A 12,206-nucleotide genomic window follows, 5' to 3' on the forward strand; every position below is an offset into this window, starting at 1 on the left:
AGAAAAATAGTCAAACGTGAGCGCGAACATCCATTAGTGGATTGCATAAGAAGAAGAAGAAGAATTTTATTTTCTTTAATCCGGAGAATTAAACAATTACTATAAAGGAATTGTTTTTTTATTAAACAGGGGAAAAAGCAGCAAAATCACTACCCTTTAAGAAACAATGCTGGATTTCCAGGGCTGGAATTATTATAGCAAAGTCAAACTATTCACAGAATGTAAAAAATATACCTTCTTTTAAATATAGTTTTTTTGTTAGAAGTCTAAGACTCGAGCTAGCGATAAAGATACAGCGGACTAAAAGTACTACATCCAATAACACAAAATTGTTAATCTGTGAATTAGCCGGTTTTTTCCGTGTACCCTTCATATAGTCTAATATTTCATAGATATTCCTATGTGTGTGTTTTATGGCGTCCAATATCTTATTTTTATCTATTATTAAAGGACCTGTGGACCTGCCTCTTTAAGTGCTTAGAGTAAGTGTTGTATGTGTCGATTTACATATCTCTTGGTCTCTTGTTTGATAATTTCATACACTACTATTTTCATCTTCCTTGGTTTTCCTTCTGACAAGTATCCCATACTAAGTGTTCTAGGTGTCTGTTATTATCCATTCTTATAAGGTGATCTGCCCAGTGCAATCTTTGTATTTTTTCATAATTTTCTCCATGTACCATTGTCACAGATGGGTCCCAATATTCTTCTCTTCTAAGGTTTATTGCCTTTTCTATCATATTCAATGGTTTTGTGCCACATGCTGCTATTGGTCATATGATCGTTTTATTTATTTTGAACTTTACTTCCCTATGGATATTTTTGGATCCAAAACCCTGGGACAGAGAAGTATTTTTTGTTGGCAAGCAGTATCCTTTTCCATATTCCCTCCTCGCTGCCATTCTCAGTTATCTGTATGCCCAGGTATATGACTGCTTCAATATATGCATTGTCTATTGTCAAATTTTGTAAGTTTCCTTGCTTGTATCAGGGTTTTAGTTTTATCTAAATTGATGGCTAGCCCTATTTACTTCACATTTTCTTTAAGCTCCTTATACAAGTGCTGTAATATCTCTTACAGTTCATCCCATCATCATCTGTGAACATCACATTGTGCTTAGACTTATTTAACAATATGTTTTTTGGATATACAGACACATTAAACCTTATGTGAGCTCCACACTCTCGCCGAAGTCGATCGAGGTTCAACAAGTACCGGCCACCTTGTGTAACTTTGCCTTACTTCGTTTTACTTTCATTCTCTGTCGGTCTGGCGTGTCCGAGTTAAAGGGATCTTTGTCAGTATCACACTTCCTCGCGTAGTAGAACAAGTGTGTAGAGAGGTACTTCGGACTTCGGTCAACTTTGGTGAAGTAACTTCGCCGAGAGTGTGGAGCCTGCATTACAATTTGGGCGACAAATCAGAATGTACCATATCGGTCAGCATAAACATTCTATTGTTTATGCGACTGATCTGATTCATTTTAAAGCATCCAGAATTATAACATAAATATTTATTTTGAATTAAAATTGTTTATCAAGAATTTGATATACTAAAAAGCATCAGACCTACATCAACAGAAATCAAACGTACCTTTTCAACTTCGCAAATTTCTGTACAAAAAAAGAGCCAGCCTGAAGGATCAAACACTTATTTATGTTTTCCTGAAACATATTTCAATAATAATAACAACGAAAATTCAGATTATACACAAATTTATAATTTTCCAATTATTAAAATTTCCTTTAAAATTTTGAATTTTTTTTTAAATTGTTGAATTTTTCTAAAAATGTTTAATATTTAATCAAAATACGTTTTTTATACTAATGGCATTGAAAAAATAATATAGAATTAAAAAAGAACAACTTCTTATTTTTAAATTTCTCGATTCCCGGGAAATACAAATTACCGATTCCCGGTAAATCAAAAGGGGCCGGGAAAATGGAGCTCTAGTTCCGTTCCGTGAAACAAAGTATAGAAGAGGCATCAACCCAGGACCTCGATTTTTGACCCTTCGCTTCGGTATCGATCATTCGCTATCTGTACACTAAACAGATACGAAGCGAATACGTACGCAAAATAGAGTTCTATTTTGCTGACGTCACAAAATAGAATTTCATAATGGGAGAATCGACGGTTGCTAGGCAACGTGACGTCACTAAAATAGAATTCTATTTTGCGTGCTTCCACTGCAGGTCATATATAGAAATGTAGAAAATGGCTGTAGTGGGAGCACGCAAAATAGAATTCTATTTTACTGACGCCACGTTGCCTAGCAACCGTCGATTCTCACATTGTGAAATTCGATTTTGTGACGTCAGCAAAATAGAATTCTATTTGCATGCTCTTACTGCTGGTTATTTTATAGTCATTGTAAATTTTGTTAATACATAAATAAAAAAAATGTACCTAGATGTATGTATTACCTTTCCCACTATCCTATTTTGAAAGGTATATAGCATGCTTTTTATTTTGTCCAGCTTTCATTTAGAATGAACTGTATCGATGGATGAATGTGTGGTACTCAAACAAATGCATTTTACGCAGTACTCTATGTTACAGGGAACAGTAGAACTCCATCTATTAGGAGATCTTCAAGTCAGAAAAGTTATAGAAAACGTTCTTCTAGTGAGTAAATTATAAATTTGATGTTTGATGTGTAGACTTACCTGTTCCTATATTCATTTTTTTTCGCTTCTATAGTTTATTTTTCTACAAAGGCCAAGTTGAAATTATTGAGAATTTAATAAATTGTTTAGCCTTCCATTACTCGTGCCGATTTTATGTGAAAGAATGACCTCGTAGAGTTGCCATCAAGTTATTACAGAAAATCTTAATCTTAATCCTATTACAAAGTCATTTGTATTTGAGTGGTTTCGTTAAGAGGCTACAGTAGCGATCAACAGGTAGCAACAAACGCGTTCCAAGATTGCGGCTCTAATTTTGAATATTTTGTCGAGATATTTGGCACACATATTCGTAATATAATAATGGCGGTACAGAGACCAATTTCAGAAATATGTTAGTACGTGGAAATTACTCTATAACTAAATAAAATATTGAAAAAACTAGCCTGTACCGCCATTAAGAAGAAAAAAAAATAAACTTTCTTCAAATAAACTTTTTTATCCCATGCCTAGATTTTGTGTAATCTTGGAACTACTAAAATTTTTTTATTTCTAAAAAGAAATCGAACATATAACTAAATAACTAATTAGGCAACATAGAGAAATTATCACTGTCATTTTGACAAACCTGCGTCAGATTTTCTCTAATCTGTTCTGTCATCTTTATCGATATCTGTTCAGTGCAGTAGTGTGTTAATTTAAGAATTCGTTATTGTTGTTTCATAGGAAAGTAGTGTTTATTGATAGTTAATTTATTATATATTTGTTGTTGTATAAGTTGTTGGTCTCTTTGAAAGAATAGATTGTTGTTAATTGTGAGTTTAGTTATATGTAAGTAGGTAAGTATATTTTACGTAAAAATATTTCGAATTCTAATGCGAATATATAAAGTTTTAGGAGGATTTTTTATTCTAAAAATAGTATCAATAGTTTAACAAAATGGAAAAAGTAAATCAAACGAAAAATAAAGTGAAACCTTTCAAGAAAAAGTCCATTAAAAACCGTGTCAAAATTATGCGAAAATCGAAATTTGTTTCGCTTCACAACAAATAATTATTATTTATTATTGTTTTATTATTAGATATTTCATGCAAATACCTTTCTAAATACAGTAGACGCCCTCTTAACCGACCAAGACGGGACCTGCCCATAGGTCGGATAATCAAAAAGTCGGTTAAACCGAAAATCTTTAAAACCACCCTCAGAAAGACATTACATATGTAACTCTATTAAAAATATATATATTTTATGATCTATAAACAAAAAAGTAGTATGTACATAATATAGTCAGTCCGCTATAACTTTTCCCATGGGTCACGATTCATTTTCAAACAAATTAAGTCAAAACATAAAGTGAAACGAACGTCGATGTGTATATACATATGTAATTAACAATATCACTCACAAGGCAAATTATGAAACTTGTATGACCTCTAATCTAAAAATAGTATCATCCAAAAAGGAGTAGGGTCGGTCGGTTAAGCCGACGGTCGGTTAAGTACCTATCTAACTATCTACTGTACCTATCTTAACATAAAATTTTAACCCATTTTGGTTTATTTTTATAAATATCTATTTATTAATAATAAAATCGTTTTCTATTACTTCCATTTAGCGCGACTATGATATTGTCAAAATATTAATCTTAGATAATGTCAAAGATAACCACTGTTGCCAAAGTTTATGATACTATCTCCCGAAGTTATATTTTGTTGCTACCTGTTGATCGCTACTGTTTACCCAAAAATTAGATGTACAATAAATTAAAATTATATTTCTTTCTACTTGTGCTGGAAACTTAACCACTCCACTCAAATGCAAATTTCTTTATAATAACCTTAAGATTAAGGTTTCTTCTGCAATAACTTATTGGCAACTACGCAGTGCAATAGACCGGATCCAAATTTTAGACGTAATATTAACATCGACTGAGCAATCTATAAAGCAAAGCGATGGTAGCTAAGCAATTATATCTCTATATCCACGTCATATTATCTGAAGGAACAAGTACATGAGCTTCTAAAGATACCTGTTTTCTAGTGATGTTGGCGACCACATTGACCCATCTTATTCTATTCACAGTAGCTCGAAATAGAGTAAAAGACTAAGTTTTCAATCTAATAGCACATAAAACAACATTAAAAATATTACTCTACATCCCACCAGATTGAAAACAATGGGAACCTTCTCTGGTTACACCTCCGAGGCTTCTAAAATTTGCAAGCCATAACGGATGCTGAGACTAAAGAAGATGGAGGAATTTTACAATTTATAATTCACGTCCCATCTCCTCAGCGCGGTAAAGTTACAACCAGAATGGTTCCCTTCGTACTCCAATCGGAGTAAACATGTAAATCAAAAATGAATAACCATTTTCAATTTCGAAGCACGAAACTACAGCCGCAGTATATTCTAGTTCAATCAGAGAGTGCAACAAGCACATCTACCGGTTTCGAAACTTATTAGTTTCTCATCAGGAGGCACATATGCTGCTCTCTCTGACCCAACCAGGCCAAACCCGGCATGCAGTTACGGATTGCAACGAACGAAATGGCAGGGATGCCCTAGCGGCAACTGCTAGCAAAAGACTATGTTTTCAATCTAATAGCACATAAAACAACATTAAAAATATTACTCTACATCCCACCAGATTGAAAACAATGGGAACCTTCTCTGGTTACACCTCCGAGGCTTCTAAAATTTACAAGCCATAACGGATGCTGAGACTAAAGAAGATGAGAGAACTTCGCGCTGAGCAGATGGGACGTGAATTATAAATTGTAAAATTCCCTCATCTTCTTTAGTCTCAGCATCCGTTATGGCTTGCAAATTTTAGAAGCCTCGGAGGGTAACCAGAGAAGGTTCCCATTGTTTTCAATCTGGTGGGATGTAGAGTAATATTTTTAATGTTGTTTTATGTGCTATTAGATTGAAAACTTAGTATTTTGCTAGCAGTTGCCTCTATGGTATCCCTGCCATTTCGTTCGTTGCAATCCATAACTGCACGCCGGGGTTTGTTCTGGTTGGGTCAGAGAGAACAGCATATATGTGCCTCCTGATGAGAGAATAATAAGTTTCGAAACCGGTAGAGGTGCTTGTTGCACTCTCTGATTGAACTAGAATATAATGCGGCCAGTGGCGTAACAAAATCCGTCGCCCCCCCCCCCGCAGAATTGGAAATGGGGCCCCATTTAAAAAATTATTAAATGCGACATGTGTAACAAAAACTTATATATTATGTGTTATAGCTCATTAAATGAACGTGAAATACGGCGATACCGTGTAATTTTCAATGTCACCACCGAAGTGGTGCAGTCAATACTTTTAGAGTTATTTACGAGAAAAACCACGTTTTCGGGCTGTTTTTTGCAAATGGCTCAAAAAGTAAGTATTAGTAAGTAGAAAAAATCTAGCTCATACAAAAATTAAGTCTACCGACCAGGTAAATGCAAATCTGTAGCTCATGAAAAATTGTTCTTTTTCGTCAAATTCCACATCGAATATTTTTACGTGAAATATGTAACCAAAAAATGAAGCCTTTTTCGGAAAAAAATCAATAAAACTTTTTTAAAGTGTTAAAAAAAAAGTTTTAAATTTTGTTGACTTTTTATAAAAATTTATGTCATCAAATTACGCTCAAAATACAGTTAAAGACTTTTTTGGCAAAACATTGTGAAAATCTCCCCCTATTTAGCACCCCAAATGAAACTAATGATTACCGCTTTACAAATTACTTAACTTTTTTTATATAACCTCTAAGTTTGACGGTTTCAAAGTGCTTATTTTTGAAAGGGTTCTAACGAGTCGTAGATTTTTGTCGTAGAGAAAAACAAAATGAAACAAAAATATTTATAAAAGCAAAACCTACATTTCTTTACACTTTGATATATTTCGTATCACTAATACTCAAGGGCGGATCCAAGACCGATTGGGGGGGGGGCATAAACTTTTTTATGATTCATGCATAGCTTAGGTTACCTCACACTTTACCTCGTTCATCACAACCTTTACTACCGTTCAGCACAAAAATAAAAATAGTTTTCTCGTAGCAAGCGGGACAGGTGTATAAAAACTTTTTTTACTATAAAACCAATTTTTTTCAAAAATAAGAACTTCGAACCGATCCAACTTAGGGGGAGATTTTCACATTTTTTTAGCAAAAAAAAGGGTCAACTTTATATTGAGAGTTATTCGCTTAGTTTTGATGCTAGAAGCTTGCGATAAAATGCTACAAAAAATGCTATAAAAATAAAAAATAAAGCTCTTTTTTAAACATTAAAAAAAATTTCAATGAGTTTTCCCCGAATAGTGCTTCGTTTGTTGGTTATTTCACGTTAAAATATTCGATTTGAAATTGAACAAAGAAGAACAATTTTTCATGAGCTACAACTTTCCTTTTACTGTGTCGATAGACTTCACGAATATGTACATCATTGTTTTTTTGTTTTTTATAAGCTACCTTTTTGCTAAAAATATTTTTTCGATAATTTTTTGATAATATATTTAATTCGATAAAATACTTATTTTTTGAGTTATTTGCGAAAACCGCCTGAATACGTGGTTTTTTTGTTGAAAAATAAACATTTTCACTCGCAGGTCACTTGAAAAGTATTGACTTGGATAAAGAAGCTCTATAGAACAAAAGTTGCTTATAATTGGTCAATGTATTATCCATTTCCGGACTTATTTGAAACGTATATTTTTCACCCTCGAGAAGGGGTGACTTTCACCTTCCAAGTAAAAGCAACCGACGGGACAACTCCAACTTTGAAGTGGAGAATAAGTAGAAGCTAAATCCAAATTGTCTAGCAAATACGTCGTGACGCTGATAATAACTCCACTCCAAAACGGTCATTTACTGGGCTATTAGTGTATTCGTGCACTGTTTATGAAAACTTACATTTTTCATCTTTATTGCTATATAATAAAATAGAAAGAAAATTAATAGACCACTATATTCTTACATAGTATTATTCTATGAGATGAACAACTTTCTTCGTGCACTACTATCATCGAATATTATCTACAATTTTATTAATACATGCATACAATACATACATACGATCACTGTATCATCTGATGGGCAACTGTATTTTCAATACTGCATTGCTTAAAAAACGTTGCCTATGTATGAGCACAATAATATAACAATAACACATTTTTACATTTATTAGACGACAAGATGGGGCCCCTGACATATTGCCCCCCCCCCCGCAAGCTGCATGCTGCGGGGGCCTTTGTTACGCCCCTGAATGCGGCTGTATAGTTTTGTGTTGTAACGAAATTGTTATTCATTTTCGAAATAGAGTAGTTGACGTTAGACCAGTCCATTTTCTAGGATTGGCTAGCCAGGATACGTCTGCGCCCAGGTCCTGTTTTGCACTCAATATTGCCATGGAGAAGCCATATAGAACAATAGAAGTTGGTATTTATTATTACGCATAATGTGGCCAAAATAAGCCAATTTTGTGTTCACGGTGTTATAATTTCTTTGTATTTTCTTAGCCTTTGGATAATACGAGTAGTTATGTTTGTTGTGTGGTGTATATATTAAGGTATGTACAGATATGCGCGCCGCGCACTTCGCGCTGTGTGTACGCCATGCGTTCTTAGCGCCGACAGAAGTTGCATCGTGTGCGGACCGTTTGTGTGTCACTTAAAAACACCTTCTAACGCGTATTAATCTAACGAACCCGCCACGAACGCGTATCGCATATACGGCGCGCATATTTCTACGTACCTTTAGATCCATAACATACGTCGGTAGTACCTACCATAGGGTAAGTGCACTAGTAATGGACACCCAAGAGAAAATTTTGTACTATTTTTATTCGTTCTAATGAAGTATTTGACTTACAATTTTTTTTACTGTGCTAGGATACTAAGAAAGGTATATACTTTCATATACATCCAAGTAAATAACTAAAAAAAAATTGTTTTTCCAAAAAAATATTTTTTGCTACACAAATGCCAAAATCGCCAGTAATGGTCACAAAAACTCTAGTGATGGACTCTCGATAATTTAGTAATGGACACTTTATCAAATATATTTTTATATAAGCTTTTCACTACGTTACATTGCTGAAATTTTTAACAACCATTCAAAAAAAACATAGCAAAATGTAAACTTATGTCCCATGGGCGTAGCCGGGGGGGTTTCGGGTTTCAACCCCCCCCCCCCTAAAAGTTAAATATTAAGATTTATAAAATTTTTCTTATGAATATAAGGGTTATTTTATGTACTTTTTGTCGTTTTATTTTCTTAAACCCCTCCCGAAACTAAAACCTGGCTACGCCCGTGATGTCCTACAAAAAAATGTTTCACTTAAAAATTGTATAACGCACTTTAAAGAAAACTAGATAGTTCTGGTACTGAGTAATAACCCCGTTTGCCTTTAACTAATGGTTCCCTTATAATCTTTTTAATGTCCTCATAAAAATAAAATAATACATCTTCTTTTTCTGGCCATTTCCAGTCATAGCCTGCTTTTTCCATTGACGAAACTTCTGCTCCTTCCTGGTTAGCTTTTATCACTTTTCCTAGAACAAAGAAAAATTTTGATCATTAAAACATAATTCTGTTAGGAGACGGAAACAACAAATATATTATAGTTATAGAATGTTACCTGGATAAAGATTTCCATTGTATTTGATAATAACAAAATCTCCATCATGAATATTCTTGATCGTATAATTTTCAACATCACTCGCATCTAGATCTTCATCACAGTAAGGAACATCATCGGCAGAAGATTCAGATTCGCTTATTACTTTTCTCTTTACTGCAGGCTTTTTTATTTTAATTTGTGATTGTTTTGAAGGGCCACTTTTAGACGTTATATTATCATAATGGGCCCTGTAAAGTGTAGTGGATACAACTGCTGGAAATATTTTTCGTTTTCTTTTGGGTGGGTCTTTTTCAGGAGTCTTAGGAAAAATGAGACATTTTTTGAAAGGAGTGCTAACCACATATCCTTGGTCTTCTTTGTCCTTATACAGCGCAACGTTTTCTAATTTATCCGGTGAGAGAAATGACTCTGAAACATTTAGTAGTACTTTTATCTTGTAAAATAGTGCTGTTCCCGTTCTGTGACTGTTCTTCATTTGGAAGAATTACACTCTCTTCTCTCTGCTTACCGTTTGGAGTTGAAGTTGACGCTGTTGGAACTGAAAACGATATTGACATTTCTTCATTTCCTTCCATTAAGTTAGTCATCCTCCCCAGTGACATGTTTATGTTTATTTGTTACTAATAAAGCTTCATTTTTAAATTCTGCCCAAACCTCATAAAGTTTCTTAAATTGTAAGTCTCCCTTCCAGTCATCTTTATTGTCGAAATTTGTTCTGAAATGATTCAATTCAAGTGGTGGTATTTTTTTCTCAAGTTCGGATAATATATTCCCTTTTATATTAATTGTGTTTTTAATATCTGATAGATTTGTAGGATCTACAACTTGCCGAGTGGAAACACATTTGGTGTAATCAACATTGCTTTTTTCAAAAGGAAACAGTCCACATTTTCTAAAACCGTTGCGTATTGTACTTTCCGTTGCATATTTTTTAAAAACCGTACTTAGAATGGTTGCAAATGTATACTTTGTTACATCCTTCGGAAAGTTTTCAAATTTCCATGTTCTTACTATTGTATGCCAACCAGTTTTTAAAGATTTAAAAATTGAAACATCGGCTGGTTGGAGAATATGAGTGGCGTTGGATGATACCACTTGCTTCACATAATTCGCTGACTTGTTTAGTTAGATGGGACCTATGTCCATCCACGAAAAACAAAACAGGTTGTGGTATATTTTTTTCTTTGAGATAGGGCAAAAAATGGTTGCCGATATACTCATAAAATACTTCCGAGTTCATCCATCCGGAGTCTGATCGTCCCACTGCCCATTCTGGTGGTGCAGAATTAACTATATCCTTTGGTATTTTTTTGTACGGATATATGACCATTGGTGGAACTGTGATACCATCGGCTGAAAAACAGGCCATAACAGTTATTTGCTCTTTTTCTGCATTAGATTTTCTCTCATAAAAGTCTTCTTCCAATTTCGCCGGCCCAAGGACAATACCAGATTTAGGATCAAGGCTAAACCCGGTTTCGTCTGCATTGTATATCCTATTTGGGTATTTTAGTATGTCAATCATATCTTCTTCTTTTAAATAGTTTTCAATTTCATTAAACCATTTTTCTATATCAGCTTTAGAGACGGCAGCTCTTGATTTTGTAATAGACTCTGCTCTTCGTTTTTTTATCTCAGGATGTCTTCGAAGAAAAGCAGCGAACCAAGTTTTCCCGGGCATCCCATCTTTAAAAACAGTCGACCTCCCAGTTTCTTTCATAATTTTATGCACCGTGGAGAGTAGATTTGTTGCATTAACAGGAAAGCCCTTTCTGCCCATAGACAAGATCCAATTAACTAATAATTTCTCTTCGCCTTCTGAAAGAATAGTTTTAGGACCCATTTTTCGTTTAAGACCATTGTTTTCAAGTCTACGCTTTAAGGTTGTTCTAGGAACACAAAATTCTTTAGCTGCACATTTTTTGGACATGCCTTCATTTTTTACTGCGTCTATAGCAAGGCTCATTTTATCTTCCGTCCATTTAAAAAAAGGCCTTTTCTTTCCTCTCTGGGTATCCATGTCTATAATAATAAGAAATTACAGGTTACTTTAAATTCTTTAAAGCTCTAAATTCGAAATGGATAAAGAGACCATTAATAAATGATTGTATTTTAACGATGGCCACCCATAATCAAAAACCTCCACAATGATGTATTAAGCAAACAAACATAAATAAAAAATAACACATAATTTTTAAAGCGCTAAATGGATCGAATATGTTGGTGACCATTAATAGATCATTGTATTTTAGAAATGGACACCCGTGGTGACCATTTCTAAATTTCTAACAGAATTTTCATTCAGTAATGGTCACCCATGATCAAAAACTTTCATAATAATGTTTTTAGTAAATATGAATAAAAAATGCAAAGTACTTACCCTTTAAATGTGTAACAACACAAAATAAATATATAAATTTCAATAATACGTTTACGGCACTAATTTCAACCCAACGACTACACAACTTGTCTGATAGATCAAAACAAACTGATTTTTGGCGCGCCAAAGTTTTACGCATGACAGTTTGTCAAAAACCATTGTCAGATGGCGCAGAGTTCGTCCTTGTATTATGGATAGTATAATCAACAGGGTAATGTAAAAATGTGCGGTAAAATGTAATAAGAAATGAATATAATGACGTTAATTGGCTTAAGGTGACCATTACTAGCGGTATGTCCATTACTGGTGCACTTACCCTATTTCATATGCCTCTAACCGTTTTATGGTATCTTTTGTAATACTCCAGCTTTCTACTCCGTAGAAGACACTAAAGACGTAACATAAAGACATAACATATAAGAATTCTTAAGGTACGTATCCACACGTGGGTGCTCCGTGCTCGGTGTAGCTGCTCAAATGGATACGGCATGTGCTCCTCTACATATAAACCGCAAACCGGTTGAATCGAAGAGGTTGAGCGGCGAGCACCAACGTATCCACTATGCGGA

The 12,206-nt window shown here is 34.2% G+C and overlaps 1 protein-coding gene across 1 annotated transcript; it reads right to left on the reverse strand.

The window, feature by feature from the left end:
- Window positions 1-8,809: 8,809 nt before the first annotated feature.
- Window positions 8,810-10,814, reverse strand: LOC126889636 (uncharacterized). The gene is made up of 2 exons (XM_050658136.1): window positions 9,255-10,814; window positions 8,810-9,168 (listed from the first exon to the last, which is right to left on the reverse strand). Exons 1-2 carry the CDS (start codon window positions 9,730-9,732, stop codon window positions 8,975-8,977), a joined length of 672 nt encoding a protein of 223 aa, XP_050514093.1. The 5' UTR covers window positions 9,733-10,814; the 3' UTR covers window positions 8,810-8,974.
- Between the last annotated feature and the right edge of the window lie 1,392 nt (window positions 10,815-12,206).

The sequence above is a fragment of the Diabrotica virgifera genome, chromosome 8 (assembly GCF_917563875.1).
Source record: "Diabrotica virgifera virgifera chromosome 8, PGI_DIABVI_V3a".
Classification (NCBI taxonomy): Eukaryota; Metazoa; Arthropoda; class Insecta; order Coleoptera; family Chrysomelidae; genus Diabrotica; species Diabrotica virgifera.

Bases quoted from the DNA above. Each gene is read 5' to 3' on its own strand.
- LOC126889636 (XM_050658136.1), bottom strand. From the start codon at position 9,732: ATGAAGAACAGTCACAGAACGGGAACAGCACTATTTTACAAGATAAAA. The intron at 9,169-9,254 runs GTAACATTCTAT...TCTTTGTTCTAG, and splicing joins CAATGGAAATCTTTATCCAG to GAAAAGTGATAAAAGCTAAC.